Source organism: Lynx rufus, unplaced genomic scaffold (genome assembly GCF_022079265.1).
Source record: "Lynx rufus isolate CCGP_SWC_20201006 ecotype Redwood Valley unplaced genomic scaffold, mLynRuf1.p SCAF_1, whole genome shotgun sequence".
In the NCBI taxonomy this organism is placed as follows: domain Eukaryota; kingdom Metazoa; phylum Chordata; class Mammalia; order Carnivora; family Felidae; genus Lynx; species Lynx rufus.
In genome coordinates, this window is record NW_025814823.1 from 193,045,580 (window position 1) to 193,062,134 (window position 16,555).

The window sequence follows — 16,555 nt, forward strand, 5'->3', positions numbered from 1 at the left end:
GGGACCCAGAGACAGTGTGGCAGAAGGGCCCATCCTGTGAGGAAAACATGAGCCAGCAGGGGCCCTGGCGAAACCTCTCTCTGTCAAGGACATGGCTGCCTGGAAACCACCAGGCATGACTGGTCATCCTTCCTGCTGACGGCCAGGAGAAGACAACATGTCTTTTGCTTTTGGGATCTCGGCTGAGGACCCCTATGGAATTCCAACCCTATTTAGTTGCACTTGGGGGACATAATATGATAATAGTTGCCACCAATTATTCTGCATTATCTGTGTGCTTAGAAGGTACGTAGCGTTCCTGTTATGAACTCCATTCTGGAGTTAAGAACTGAGGTCTAATCCAGGCTCCTCAGCAAGCTTTGTGAGTCTGAAAGCCTCAGTTTCCCCATCTGCAAAATGGGATGAATTATGTGTGCCTGATAGGGCTGCGATGGGACTGGAATGATGTAATTCTGAAGCACAGAGGGCTGTAAGCAATCCGTATAGTGTGATTTGGACACATGGCAGCTGGGGGGCACTGGAGGCAGGCCATGCAGTTCCCCTCAGAGAAGAAATGGCGTCATATCCATGTCTTCCAGAAGTTTGCATGGTTTTGAATATATTAGTTTGTTTTGAATAAGATACTGTTTCGGGGAGCTTACCAGCATGAAAGGACCTCACTCACGCTAGTTTGAGATATTTATAATGGTTACTGGATGCAGCTGGTGAAGAGTAGGAAAAAAACAATTTTACTTTATTTTTAAAAACCACTTGAAATACAGATTTGAAGGGGTACATGCACCCTGATGTTTATAGCAGCATTATCAACAACAGCCAAACAATGAAGAGAGCTGAAATGTCCATCGACTAATAAATGGATAAAGAAGATGTAGTGTGTGTGTATATGTATATATATACATATATATGTATATGTGTGTATGGGTGTGTATAGGTATATATACATATATACATGTATACATACATACATACATATATATACATATATACCTGTACACACACATACATACATATAGTGGAATATTAGTGACCAAAAAGAATGAAATCTTGCCATTTGCAATGATGTGGATGGAGCTAGATGGTATTATGCTATGCAAATGAAGTCATCAGAGAAAGACAAATACCATATTTCACTCATATATGGAATTTAAGAAACAAAACAGATGAACATATGAGAAGGCGGGGAAAGAGGAGAGAGGGGAACAAACCACAAGAGCCTCTTAATGATAAGAGAACAGATTGAGGGTTGATGGAGGCAGGTGGGTGGGGGATGGGCTCGATGGGTGATGGGCACTAAGGAGGGCATTTGTGATGAGCACTGGGTGTCGTATGTACCTGATGAGTCACTGAATTCTTCTCCTGAAACCAATATTGCACTGTCTGTTAACTAACTAAATTTTAAATAAAAAAAATAAAAACCATTTGAATTTACTTCTAGGTTAATATATTATTTTATATAATACAGTTTTAAGCACATATGTGTATCTAAATGAATAAATGAAATGTCTAATTCAACAACATCCTTAGGTGTTTATAGACAAGTTGGCCAAAAAATGGGAGGTGGCTGCCTTACACTGGGGTTTTGTTGCTTAAACTAATAAATGAATTTAGTCAAGTTGCAATTTCCCTGAGATGTGACTCATACTTGGGACAGAGCACTTTCATAACCACCCAGTCAGAAAGGTCCTATCATACCTTTTACATGTGAGGAAGCTGAGGCCTTGCGATATAAGTGCCTTCCCCGAGGTTCCTCAGCTCATAAATGGCAGAGTCCACAGTGGAATCTGGGGCTGGGTCCCCCAAGAACTAGGCAGCTCTGAGACCTCCAGGCAGACTGTACCTTCCTGGTTTGATCTTTCTTAAGCCTGGTCCAGACCCTATTATGGTCTTCTGCCAAGACCCTGTCAGCACCTGTATTGCCTACAGAATGAACGGGCAGCCCTGGCTTGCAAATAAGGCTCTCTGCCATCTGTTCTTCTCTTGATCACTTCTGGCCCTCTCCACATCCCCCGGACTCGTGTTGTGGATGCTGAGAACCAGCTGCGGTGCGTTCACTTGTCTGTGGTTTTGGGCGCCGTCCTTCTCTTCCCATCAATAACGCAGCCCATACAAACATTCATTCACTCATTCATTTACACTGGACCTAGTCATTGGGCAGCGTTGCTCTAAAACCCTGTCAGAAGAAATGGAACAGAAACTCGCTGTCAAGGGTGGACCCAATGACCCGAACCTGATGATATAACAGGGGGAAGGTGCTGGGACATGCTGACCAACTGCCAAGCAGTCTACCCATTTGCTCTGTCCTTCCACGTCCAAGCCTGAGAACGTTCTCTGTACAAGACCCCACGTATTCATTACCGCCATAATCCTCACCTTTGTGAGCATCAGAATCATCTGGAAAGCTGGTTAAAATACAGACTGCTAGGGCCCCACCCCGAGGGTGTCTGACTCAGCAGGTCTGGGGTGGAGACTGAGAATCTGCATGTCTAACAAGTTCTCAGATGCTGCTGCAAAGGCTGGTCTGAGGACCACACATTGAGGACCAGTACATGCTGGAATAGTGACAACCCCTCTCAGGATAATGGTATTAGCTAGTTCACAAAGACAGCCCTGTAAGTTTTGAGTTTTTAGTGCCCTTGTAGATGAGAAGATACGGGTTCAGCAGAAAGGGCAAGTGAGCTGTCCAAGGTCTCACTGAAAGTTCATTCCAAAGCCGGGCCTGGAGCCAAGGTCTTCGGCCTCTGTCTTGTCAGCCTCAAAGCTCTTTCCACTCCTGTCTTCTTGTAACTGTAGCCTGACTGCATCAACCATAACAATGCAAACATTAACAGCTACCATTTATTGATCATTTATTACATGCCAGGCACTGAGCTAAGGTTTTAACACAGTTTGGCTAACATCACGTTCACACCCATGCTATGAAGTAAAGATTATTCTATCCCCATTTTACAGCTATGAAGTCCAGAGAGATTAGGCCACTTCCCCAAGGTCACACAGCAACTAGCTAATCAAGTCTGCACCAGAACCCAGGGGGTTTGATTCTGAAGGCCATGTACTTCATCCGATGGTGTTTGATGGTGTTCTAACATGAGGGTTCTGGTCAGAACAGCTACCACTTACTAAGTGCCTCCTTTTTGTCTGGCTCTAAGCCAGATGAATGTTTCATGCCATTTAGTTCTTAGAACAAAGCTCTGAAGAAGTTATTATCTCCATTTTTAGCAACGAAAGATGGAGGCATGGACACAGGTATGTGCTGGTTGGGAAGCCATGGATGACAGATGACCCTTGGGCCTTTGAGCCACCTTCCTGGAGGAATGGTGGGAGATGCAGGCCTCTACAGACACATTCATGGAATTTCAAAGGGCTTGCTGAGAGTCATGAGCAGAATGCTCTCCCTGCTCCCAGCAGGCGGCTCTTGGGAAGCCTGGGCACCTGTAGCCAGGAGGAAAATGCTGCACGCGGCAGAGCACGTTTGCGGCATCCTCGGATAGCTTAGCCAAAGAAAGAATTAGCACCAGGTTCTCAGCAGCAACTCTGCAGCTGGTCTGAGTCAGGTGGCGGGGGGGGGGGGGGGGGGGGGGGGTAAGTGATGGGATGGGGGAGGTGTTGCCATGCAGGTCCTTGGATGGTAGCCCCAGATCACCTTCTGCCCCTTGGGCTGGCCTCTGGAAATCATTTTTCCCTCCTGAGCAGCAACGCAACTCCCCTCGGGGCTGGTGCTGACTTCTGGACCCTTCCTGTAAAAAGGGCCTCTGTCTAGGCTAGGCCCACCTTTCCTCCACCCCTCCCACGGGTGGAATGAGTTTAGAGTCAGGACATCTGGGATTTAGCTCCGGCACTGCCACCTTCTAGCCGAGGGACCCTGGTCCAGTCACGGAACCATTAAGGGCATCAGGCCATAACATCACCTGTACCCAGTTTCTGGTGTGCTCCTGCCTTCTTTTCACACTATTTCACTTACTCCTCCTGACAACGCCATGAGTTTTACAGAAGGAAAGCCTGAGAGTTTTCTCATTTAAAATCTGCCCCAAAGCTGCAGCCTGAGACTGGGTTGGGCTTTGACAGCTACGTCAAACAAAGCAAACCCAGGGGCCCTGATACCTCCTGCCTCTGCTGGGATGGGTTTCCTCGTGGAACAAGACTGTCCCCTGATGTGGTATTTCAGGACTCCCTCGCTCACATGGACCTGCCCCATGGGACCCTCAGGGAGGAGCCACTGCCTCCTCAGGCCCACCCTGCAGAGCTACGCTCCGTCCTTCCCTGGGGTGTCCTCGCTGTCACTCCCTTCTCTGGAGGCCTCCCTTGGCGGGGGGTGGTGGTGGTGGACTCTCATGCCTGAACTTGCAAATGGCCCAAACACAGCACTGGGATGTATATGGTGGGGCGGGGGATGCTGCAAGGGCTGAAAAACCATTTTTCCTTCTTAGTTTAAAAAAAAAAACTTCTTTCTTTCTTTATAGAAGTGATATGTACTTATGATGAACATATTCATTGTTATAGAAATAGTAGAAGGGGACAGCTGCACCCTGGAGCCCTCCTGCCCCCCCCCCCCCGACACCACAAGGAACAGGACGCTTTCATGGCGTGCTGGGTCAGAGCACAGGCTCAGTCTGAAATCCCCGCTTCAGCCGTGTGAGTTTGTGGAAGTGACTTAACCCAAGCCTCAGTTTCCTCATCTACAACACGGAGAAAGTGAGAGCACCGCCTCGGGTGTCTCATGAAAATTAAATGACCATGCATGTAGAGTGCCATGCACAGAGCCTCACACATTACTGGTGTGAGTGACCAGCAAACACCAGCTGCTAGAAGGATACTCTCAGGGTTTTTGTTTGCTGGTTTGCCTTCATCATATATTTAAACACCAAACATGGGATCATATTATATATATACTATTTTTCATTTCTTTTTTTTATTTTATTTTTTTTTTTTAATTTTTTTTTTTTTTCAACGTTAATTTATTTTTGGGACAGAGAGAGACAGAGCATGAATGGGGGAGGGGCAGAGAGAGAGGGAGACACAGAATCGGAAACAGGCTCCAGGCTCTGAGCCATCAGCCCAGAGCCCGACGCGGGGCTCGAACTCGCGGACCGCGAGATCGTGACCTGGCTGAAGTCGGACGCTTAACCGACTGCGCCACCCAGGCGCCCCTCATTTCTTTTTTTTAATTTTGAGAGATAGAGACAGAGCATGAGCAGTGGAGGGTCAGAGACGGAGAGAGAGAATCCCAAGCAGGCATAGAGCCTGACATGGGGCTTGAGCCCACGAACCCTGAGATCGTGACCTGAGCCGAAATCAAGACATGCTCAACCGAGTCACCAGGCACCCTGATACTATTTTTCATTTCTGTTTAAACTTAACTTTGGAGGCATCTGGTCTTTTAATATCATATTCCATTGTTTAGATGTGCTTTTATTTATTCCCTAAGGATGTACATTTGGGTCCTGTCAATCTTCCCCCATTGTAAGTAAGGCCTCAACAAATAACTTCTACCCAAATCTCTGCTCATCTTTGCAGTTGTCTCCCTTGGATAAACTCCTGGGTGTGGAATTTTGGGTGAAAGAATGTGCTTGCTTTGGTACATAACAGATTTAGCCAAATTGCTATTAACAAGAGGTATCCACTTATACCACTGCAAAGCCCACACCTTTCTCATGCCAGCTCATCCGTACTGTCCGGTGGAAGCATCCTGTCTCCTGGATCTCAGAGATGAAGATGTCCTAACCCTGGCCTCCTAAGGACACTATGCAGTCCAGTTCCTGGCTCGTTCTACTGCCATCACCTCTAATCCAAACCACGCTTGCACCTGTGTAAGTCAAGGGACTTTCCCCACAGCATCGTATCCGATCCTCTCTCACAGGGCAGGTAGGAAAGCTGTATCAGCACTGTCTGGGATGTGAGGGCCAAAGAGGTCAAGCGATTGGTCCAGGATCCCCAGATGGATGAACAGATGGATGGAAAGCCAAGATGAGAAGCCAGTGCCCTGCCTTCTCACCGAGTACCCTTCCCACAACACCACCACTACCAAAAGGTATTGAGGTAAATCTAGGAAGAGCGGGGCAAAGGAAGTTTTATCAGATACAAATTGATGCCACTAACAGTTATTTAAAACACCTACTGTGGGCCACACACTGGGTATAGAAATGGCCTCCAGGGAACTCAGAGGCCAGTGGGTAAGACAGGTCACCCGTTGGGTCACAATTAACATGAGGAATTCAGAGCTAAGCCAGGAGTAACGTTGGGGTGGAGCCTCGTTAGCACAGACAGCTCAGGTAAGGCCAAGTGGGGGCCTCTCAGACTAAGGAAAGGCATTTCCAGAAGAGTGAACAGTGCCTGCTTCCAAAGATGACCGGACGCACGAGCCTGGGGCTTGTGAGCAGCTCCATATGGCTGTGCGGACACATCTGTGTGGACGTCTGTGGTCTGCCCTGCCCCATATTCATTCCCCTTCTAGAAACAATGACTGGGCTTTCGTTTGGGGAACCAGCTCATCTCCACTTTCCGGTCTCCAGGATGGACATGTGACTGCAGCTGACCAATCAGAACATGGCTCAGGGATGGGCAAGGAACCAGCAGGCCAGTGAGAATCACCTTGGGGACTTCTACAGGAAGGATGGGAAAGATAAACTCTCTTTCCAGTGGGATGCTGGGCCCACAGAGAGAAAGCCTGACCTGAACAGGAAGCCAACCGAGATGAAAGTTGTGCCAAGGGACTGAGAGAGACGGAGACTGGATGAGATGGGTTAGTCTCTGGATCCAGCCAGGCCTGGAGGGTCTGCCCTGGAATTTCAACTGTGTGAGCCAACTGATTCTGATTTTTGCCTTCAATCAGATGACTAGGGTCATCCGTAACCAAGAGTGCAGACTAATGCAATGCGGTAAGAGGATGGAGGGTGGAGAAATGAGCAGGGGTCAGCTCACAGAGGCAGGTACAGGCAGGCTCTGGAGTTAAAGATTTAACCTGCCACCAGAACTGGGAAGATTCTAACCGCCAAACAGGAGAACTTCCATGGTGTGACTGTGCCTTTTGGAGACAATATGTCTCCTGGCTGAGAGAGTGTGTCGGGGTGGGGTGGGGGGATCAATGACTCTTCCAGAAACTTCAGAGCCTTAGAATACCTTTTCTAGGGTTTTCCCATCAGGATAGATGGCCTAGTCTGGAATTGGAGCCAAATTATTAATTCATCAGTCCTGATGCCACATATCAATTTATCTTAATTTCTGAAAATGCACTCAGGCCTTTCAGACCAGTCTCTTTTGTCCATCACCAGGAAGAAAGGGGTCTTAGCAGAGATTAAGCGGAGGGAATATGGCCCTTTGAAAATGCTCCGCTCTGGCTGAAATGAACACCCACATTTCAGGGAGGCGTCTCTGGCGGATGAATGGGCTTGCCTGTCTCCTCTGCACTGTGGCAGGCTTTCCACAGGGGCTTGGGAGACAATGCACAGGCAGATGGACCGCCACGGGCTCTGGGACCATGTTCTCAAAGCCAGGACAGAGAAAACTGAGGGAGGAAAGTCTCCCTTCCAGACCTGGGAGCCTCCTCATTACGCAGAGCCCTTTCCCCTCGAGAGTGAAGGACATTAATTGGATCAAATAGAAACAGGAGCCAGCCGCCACCCCCCCTCCCGGACGAGAGATTTCCAATATGGCTTCATTACCAAGTCTTTTGTAAATAAACTGTGTGGAGAAAAATGCCATTTGTTCTGCTGTAATTGCCTGATGAGCATCATTAGATAGGTCTTTGAAACACACAGAATGAAATCATTTTGGGTTTGGGAATTCCTTTGTGCAACTCTTTCTCCATTCACTATTCTCCACAGAGGGTGTTTCTGAAGGGGGACTTCTTGACCATGGAGGCTGGTTTCTGGCCAGTGATCTACCTGCTCTGAGTGTGTCACAAACACCTATTTATTCAGTGCCTCCTCAATGTCAGGCAATCCTTTCGGTACCTGGGACACAGCAGTGAGTGAAACACACAAACAATCCTACCCTATCGAAGTTGACATTCTGGTGAGCACTCAGAACACAGGTGTGCCCATTTCTGGGCACACTTGGCAGAGAACTTGATAAATCAAGTTTGCTCGATGGCTGTATTGACAAACTGTGAAGTTAAAAGTCCTTTGATTCCTTGTGTGTGATTGCACCATACCCATAAGGATGCAACATTTGGAAAGCTAGACTGCACTGGGCTACGGATACCCAATGACATCTGTGCCATCACCTGCCAGACCTGCACCCATGGCAGACATCACTCATCAGTCACCACCCTCGTTCTGATCAGCTTGGATGCAGCTTCGGAATACATATCAACACCGTGCTGGGTCGCCCCTATCCCAGAGCAGATCAGAGATGGCTGGGAGAGGAAATCTATTTGCTACTTCTCACTTAGATGGTCATTAATTCACTTCACTGAGAGGCTGTAGAATATCCCAGTAAATTAAGAACGAGCCCAGGAGGAGGCAAAAACAGAAGAAAGGGGGGAAAGACCACTGCCAACTTCTCAGGCTAGTTTCCCTCTCTAGTGTTCTCTCCTGTCCCTAAAGAGGCCCAGGAAACGTGGCAGGTCACAATGCAGGCTTTGCAGTCAGGCCCCCCTGCGGTCAGGTCCTGGTTCTGCTATTTCCACCTGAGTGGGGCCTTGGGCTGAGCCCCTCGTGTCTTCCTGTGAAATGGGTATAATGATGACACCGCTCTGCTAGGGTTGCTGAGAGGATTAAAAAGGCCAACACGTGTGAAGGGCTTGGCATAGGGTCCCGTCAGCTCCGAGCAGGGCTGAAATTCAGCTGTTGTGGACCAGAGCTGACACAAACTTGTGTCCAGCTGGTATCCGCTCTGACTGGTTGGTGCCTGGGCCGCCATCGCCATTAAATACTTTGAACACCAACCCTGGATGCGAGTGTTGGTTAGGTTAGGGGCTGGTCCCCTTCGGGGAGACAACTTCAGAACTCTGGAAGTAAAACAGACACAGACCGCCCTTCAAACCCAAACGATGTTTTGGTCGTTCTTGAGTTCTTTTCTTGCTACTCAAGAATTTATGTTCCCTAGTTCTAAACTGCTCAACCAGAGGTGTACATGGTGATGGCAATGATGTCGATAACGAACATAATCTTTGGGACGTTGTTAGGAAGCACCCAACTGTCATGGTCGCATTTAATCCTCTGAACAACCCCGTGAAGATTCAAGTATCATTAAGCAGATTTTGTGGCAGCACAAACCGAGGCTCAGTGAGGTGAGCCTTCCTTGTCTGAGATCACACAGTCTGTTGGAAGTGGCAGGGCCGGGATCTGACCCCAGCACCGAAGTCTCAATCACGGTGTCCCGCCTAAAAAGTTGATGCCCGATTCGGGGGGCATCAGGGTTGTGTATTCACAGGGCTCGGCCCAGTAGTGGTGCTGCTGGCCATCCCTCGCAGGCTGGGGGTGTGCCCTTCCAGGGGCCCTGGGGATGCAGACGCAGACCCTGGCCAGACGTAAGGGGGCACGGGACAAGCTAAGCCTCCCCTCAGAGGGACCGAGCCTCTGTTCGTCACCTGAGACCAATATGGAATCCCACAAATGAAGGGGAGGAAGTGGCCCCAGAAGGGTGGGTGGCTAACTAGTAACCACCATGTCCTCACCTACCATTGTCAGCAAGCTTCTACAGCACATGGGCTGGTCTGATAGAGTAAATATTTACTCACTGGATCTTGAATAGTTTCTACCCATTTTTAATTGCTGGCTGTGTCCCCGGGTTGCATGTTAAACACTTCTAAGATATTATCTCGTTTGCTCTTTGCAATAGCTCTGGAAGATAGGTAGTATTATTATTCTGTCATTTCAGACGAGGAGAGAAAGCTAATCTAAACTTGCCCCAAATCACACAGCTCCTGAGTGGTGGAACTGAGATTTGAACCCACACTTTTCTGACTCCACAGGTTGAGCTCCTGACCACTGGTCTCTACGGCCAACTCCAGCAGTGGTGGATACAGAGAAAGCACACTTGAGAGGGATGGCCACAACCCACTAAGGCTAACTGGGAATCTGCGAGGCCACGGGCCATCCCCAAAGCACAGCATCCCTCCAGGCCTGTGTGTCCCACTTACCCCGGCTTCTCTTCCCCCCTGCTGGTTTGCTGGACACCTCACTGGGAGACACCACCTTTACTGGAAGCAAGACCTGTCTTATTCCAACACTGCCATCCTAAGAAGGGGACGACGTTAAGGTAAATGGCAGTCAGAGCTTAGCAGCCTAAGGAGACACCCCACCTCCACTATACACATGCAAGAAGGAGTGGCCCATGGCCTCTGACTTGTCACCTGAGGAGCAGGGGCTGCTGAACCCTGAGCATCCAGAGTCTTTCCAGGCTCAGAAAGCCAAGGGGGTGTGGCAAAGAAGGGGGCTTCCGAAGAGCCGGCTCACCTTGAATGAGATTTCATACTGCTCCCCTCCCCAGATCTCCAGGCCTGGGTCGTACCCACCCAACTCCCAGAACCATTTCCGATCCACAGCGAACAGTCCACCGGCCATCACGGGAGACCTGTCAGGGAAGAAGAGTGTGGTGTGAGGACAAAACGTCCCGGCGGCAGGCTCCGAGTGCAAGCTGACACTGCTATTCCCCCGGGGAAGGTACTGCACACTGCCCCAAGGGCACAGCCTATGTGTCTAGCAGGGAACCCAACGCCCCTCCAAGGGAGGGCCTGGGCTGTCTTCTTTCTCGGCCATGACTTCCCTTCTTAAATACTGCATTTTAACCAAACGGATCCAGAGCTCCTTTCCACGGTCACTTGTGAGAGGAAATCACAGTAACGTGCGCCTTGCAGCGGCATGGTCTATGCCTCTCCAGTGCTCCCCCGGGTTAAATGGTCTGAATCGGGTCCCTCTGGGCCTGTCTGCGCAGTAGAATCTCTTAGATGACAAAACACGCAGCTGTCTGGGCCCTACCCCAGACCTAGGAAGCTATCCCTGGGCGGTGGAGTCTAGGAATGCGTGTTTTCAAACAGCCTCCTTGGATGAGTCGCCCTCAGGCTGCCCAGCACTGGACAGGAGTTCTGCTGAGAGTTTGCAGAGGAAGACACAGCTTCTGCTCTTTCAGGTAAACTGGGCTAAGACGAACTCTGCACATTCACTGTCTCATTACCCACTGAGCGCCAGCTGAGCCGTAGATGCTGGAAGAATGTGCAGGTAAATCAGAGCTGGCCTGGGACTTTGGGGGATGCTAGTGTGGCCGGGCAGCTGCCTCTCAGGACAGAAGGACCCAGAAGATGGATGGGAGGTACCAAGGGCCTCTGGGAGGTGCAGACGGCACTAAAGGAACATGGAAAGAGCGAGTGTCTGCCACCAGGTTTTGGGAGTGAGGAGAGAGGCTGGGGCAAGAGTCAGGGAGGGGTGCTCGGGGTGGTGGCATTTGAGGTGGGTTTTGTTTGGACAAGTGGGCAATGAGGGGAGAGGAAGGTACCCTGGAGGGGAAAACCACAGGAGCAAGGGCACAGAGATGATAAACGGGGCAGTGCCACGGGTAACAAGTCAGCACGGCATCATGCCAGGCCAAGGGCAGGGCTGGCATGCTGCAGCCTGCCTGGGTCCCCCTGGTGCCTCACACGGGGCTGGCACCTGAGGGGCCGCTGGTACTCGCTGAGTGACAATCTCGCAGAGTGACTGCGTCCTTGTCCGGCTCCACTGGAAGACTCCAGACCCTCAAACCAAGGAACATTCCAGCAGTGAACTCCATGCCACCTCCTGGCCTTGGGAACTGCAGGTTCATGGGAATTGGGCTGATTTAAGAAGAACTTAGCTGACCCACATGCCTCCCACGCTTCATGTAGCAGATGAGCCTTGACAGCATGGCAGGGACTCCTTTAAAAGATCCCCTTGAATATCCACTGAGGGCTTGAATGTGGCAGGTGGTTGACTGAACTGATGATTTAATAAAATGACTGCTCCTTGAATTGACCTCATGAGGTGGGCCTCATCCTTATTATCCCATTGACACGTGTAGAAACCAGAGCACAGACCGGGAGGTAACTTGCTCCAGGCTTCACAGCTACTAAGCAGGATTCGAATCTCTAATCTATGCCAGAGCTCACACCCTCAGGGCCACAAAACTCTGTCTCCTATCAGGGAGGAGCCATGGAGAGGCAGGTGATGAGTGAAAAGGACAGGGGAACAGGGATGGGGAAACTGTCACTCCACTCTCCTTTACCTTTGGTGGGATGTGAGATGAAGTGTTTAACCACTGAACCCCGTATCGCCCGCTGCAGCGACCACGGGCCACATGCGGCTACTGAACACCCGGAATGGGACTACTCTGAATTGAGTTGTGCCGGAAGTGTAAGGGACACACTGATTTCCAACACTTACTGTGAAAAAAATAATAGGTCTCATTAACCATTTCAGGGATGCCTGGCTGGCTCAGTCGTGGGGCCTGCGGCTCTTGGTCTCGGGGTTGAGAGTTTGAGCCCCACGCTGGGTGTAGAGATTACGTACACATAAAATCTCAAAAAAATAATTTCCAAGTGTTGGTTACATGTTAAAGTGAGACTATTTCAGATATACTGGGTTAAACAGAGTATATTACAAAAATGAATCTTACCTGCTTCTCTTTACCTTTTTTTATGTGGCCACCAGGAAATTTAAAAGTATTTTTGTGGCTCCCCTGATTTTCTACTGGACGGTGCTCATTTAACATCTCAAAGCCTGTCCCCCCATCTACACAATGAACATGTAGCTACATTTCCTAGTTCACATTGCTGTTATAGTTCTGAAAGTACCCAGTACTATGAAACATACGGTGTCTAATATCAACTTTCCTTTGTCTTCTGAAGATGGTGGGGTTTGGGTTTTTTGGCTGGAGCCATACACTGCCTGGAGAGGCAGGGAGCGTTTCTGAGCCAGGGCTTCGTGGGAAATCAAACCCAAGACTCTGCATGCGGAAACCAGCCTGGGCGGGAGCCCGGGGCAAGGACCTAGGAGCCGAGGTGGAGCAGGGAGAATATCAGCCTTAAGGCATTTTGGATGCTGGATGCTGGCCTCCAGAGGGAGGCCTCTCCTCCAGCCCCATCTATTTCCTGCCCATGTTCAGCAAGAACAACAACAACGGTTCTGAGGTCTAGTGTCTACCACTCACTTTACCGACATCATCTCCAGCTCTCACAAAGCTCTATTAAGCCCCTTTTCAGACGGAGAACTCTGGAATTCAGAAGAGCGACATACTCTGCTCAAGGGCATGCGGTTACTAAGTGGATGAGCTGTGGTTCCAACCAGGGTCGGCTCCCCAAGCCCGTGTCCTTCAAACATCATTGTCGCCCTGGGCCTGCGGATTGTTACTTGCGGGCACCGTAGAGCGGTGTGCAGGAAATGACCAGGATTTTTCTAGTGGCCTCTCTCCTGGGTTTTGTCCAAATACAATACAGAAAAGATACTTTTGGAAAGAATTGGAAGATACAAAGGATGGAGGGTCCCTCGGGAAGCATCTAGACCAGTGGGTCTCAACTGTGACCACACAGTTCGCATCGCCTGGGAGCTTTAAAGAATATTGATGCCTTGATCCCATCCCAGACTCTGGTGTGACTGGTCTTGGGTGGCAGGTGGCCTGGTGGGTTTTGTTTGTTTTCACAAGCTCCCCAGGTGATGCCAATGTGCAGCCAGGGTTGAGAGCCACTGCTGCAGGGCAGGCCCAACCCCTTCAATATCCAAGTGAGACGACTGCGGCCCTGGGGGGACAGGGTGGGGGGCGGGGGGGAACTACTGGGGCCTCTGCTAATAAGCAGCCACAGGACCTGGCCTTACCCTCTCCTCATCCTGCAATGAGGAAGATGAACGTGCCGAGACCCATCCACATAGGGCCCACGACTAAGCTTATGGTACTGGTTCAAACCACAGGGGGTTCTGGTTACCCTGAAAATTCTGTTCTCTGGAGTACCCCATTCCGACCTCAGCCTCTGCTGTGTGTCACCTCGGGCAAGTCTCATGTCCTCCCTGAGCCACAGGGTCTGTGCCAGTCAAGGGTGGAGGATTCCAATTACACCCTGGGGCTCTGTTGTGAGGGTTGTGTGCGGTCATGTCGGCTGGGACTGCTCTGCCGGCTCAGCTCAGATGTTGGCTACTCCTTTTGTTGGTATTACTCTCCAAGAACTCGGGGCAACTGGGGCCTCGAGCGTACGGAGGGTGCTAACTGCATGATGTCGTCTTGGGTTCTGACAGTAGTGGTTGGCCATGTTCAGGAGACCAGAGGTCAGGGGAAGAACACGGACGTCTGACCTGCTCAAGCGGCACGGGGCTCCACCCATGCCCTCTGCCCTCAGCTCACGCGACTCCCTTTGCCCAGCCACCTTTTATTTCCCTGAACAAGCGGGGCCTCTTCGCCTCTCTGAGCCCTCCCTTGGGCCCACAGCATCAGAGGCTCTCCTCAGGAACCGCGGTGTGCCCTGTGCCCATGACGATGGCCGAGCTGCCAAAAGACCCCTTTCTCAGGTGGGGAGTGTGAGGCGCAGGGAAGCTGGAGTTCACTGAGGCTAAACTGTGGTTAGGCAGGTGTGCATAATGGCCTCCCAAAGAAGCCAATGCCTAATTCCTGGAACCTGGGGATATGTCACCTTACACAGCAAAGGGACGTTGCAAATAGAATTTAAGTGAAGGATCTGAGATGGGGAGACTGTCCTGGGGGGCCCAATGTAATCACAGGGGTCCTCATATGTGAAAGAATGAGGCAGGAGGGTCAGAGTTAGAGAAGGAGATGTGATGATGAAAGCAGGTGCTGCAGAGAGATAGTTGGGTGAGGGGGGGTGGGAGAAGGAGGGGGAGTGATGGCGGAAGGAAGGAGGGGGAGACTTGGACATGTTAGGTTACTGGCTTTGGAGACGGAGAAGGTGGGACACCTGGGTGTCTCAGTGGGTTTAACGTCCCACTTTGGCTCAGGTCATGATCTTGCGGTTCCTAAGTTCGAGCCCTGTGTCGGGTTCTGTGCTGACAGCTCAGAGCCTGGAGCCTGCTTTGGATTCTGTGTCTGCCTCTCTCTGCCCCTCTCCCACTCAGCTCTGTCTCTCTCTCTCTCTCTCAAAAAAACGATCATTAAAAATATTTTTTTGAAGATGGAGAAAGGAGCCACGAGCCAAAGAATGTGGGCAGCCTCTAGAAGCTGGAAAGGGCAAGCAAACCGACTCTTCCCTAGAACCTGCCTACACCATGCATTTAGCTCAGTTAGACTCCTTTTCACACTTCTGACCTCCAGAACTTTAAGAGAATAAATCTGTGTTGTTTTAATAAGCCAGTAAATTTTGGGTAATTCATAATTGGGAAAATAATACAGCAGAAGACTGGACTTTGGCTTTGTACCCAAAGGTCTTTCCACATCTCTAGGAAGGGAGCCAGAGTGGCTCACAGGGCAGCACAGGAAGAGCCCCAGAGAGACACGGGCTCTAATTCTGGCCTGGCACTGACTCACTGTATAAGTGAGGCCCCTCTTGTCCTGGAGCCGCAGTCTCCCCATTTGCAAGGGACTGGAGTCCATTACCTGTAGGTCCCCCCAGCTTTCACATTCTAGGATGTTACGGGTCCACTCCACACATTGACCCCTAAACTGCTACCGTGGGACAAGCTGCCATTTCCTAACACTTCCAAGAGGGCCTAGCTGAATGATGGGACAGCTGTCTCTAGGGGCAGACAGACCTGCAGGTGCACCCAGCCTTTACTGCTTCATAGCTGTGAGACTTGGAAAAGGTGCTTAACCTCCTGGAGCCTTGGTGTCCTCACTTGGAAAATATGGATAATAATTTTTACTACGTATGGTTGTTGGGGATTAAAAAGGATCAGCATGTGATATGCTCAGCACTGTGCCTGGCATTTAGAAAGTGTTCAGCAAGGGGTGGTGGTGGTGATGCTGGTTCTTGCTGACCACGGGGTGCTAGGCTTGAGGGAGTGAGCAACTCTGTTCACCCCCAGCTGGCAGGAACACCACACAGAGGTGGCCAGCTGGGAGGTCCTTGAGCTGAGGCTCTGAGACAGCCTGGGAGGAGCTGTGCTTCCGGTTGGGGATGTTTGCCCTGATTCCCCTGCAGCGGACTTTTAGGGGGAGGTGGCGGTCCCGAGTAGGGTGTGTTGGTGAGGGGTCACTAGGTCAGCCACTGGGACCTGCCCAGGTCACTTGTACTTACTCAAATGGGTCGCTTGGGTCAGCTTTCTGAAGTTCTGGAGGAATCGGTATCCGCTTATAGTACATCTCCCAGTCAAAGGCGCCCCGCATGGCATCGCCCGCCTGCGTTTCGTACCGAAAGTCATCGTGGTCGATCACGTCAATCATCGGGCACACAATGGTCTTGCGGTTCCGGGCGATGCGGTCTGAAGAAGCCAAGAGATGCCCATTACGGACGCAGGACAGGGCAGCAGCTAGGTTCACGACCCTGCTCTGCAGCTTACTCGCATTCTTAACGTGTTCCCTGAGTGACTTCTCCGAATGCTTGAGTTTGAGAATCCCAAGAGCAAGGGAGAGGGCAGGCTTTAAGAAAGATGGACCAGGGCTCCCGTCCCAGTCCTGCTACCTGCGAGCTACATAAACAATGTCTCTGAGCCCCAGTGTTCTCCTCTGT

General features: G+C 50.5%; 1 protein-coding gene across 1 annotated transcript in view; it reads right to left on the reverse strand.

The window, feature by feature from the left end:
* GALNT10 (polypeptide N-acetylgalactosaminyltransferase 10) overlaps nucleotides 1-16,555 on the reverse strand; it is a 225,346-nt gene that overhangs the window by 21,553 nt on the left and 187,238 nt on the right. The window contains exons 6-7 of the mRNA XM_047092171.1: nucleotides 16,124-16,307; nucleotides 10,395-10,512 (exon numbers count right to left, since the gene is read on the reverse strand). Of these exons, the coding sequence (XP_046948127.1) occupies nucleotides 10,395-10,512; nucleotides 16,124-16,307 (302 nt within the window). The remainder of the gene's footprint in view (nucleotides 1-10,394; nucleotides 10,513-16,123; nucleotides 16,308-16,555) is intronic.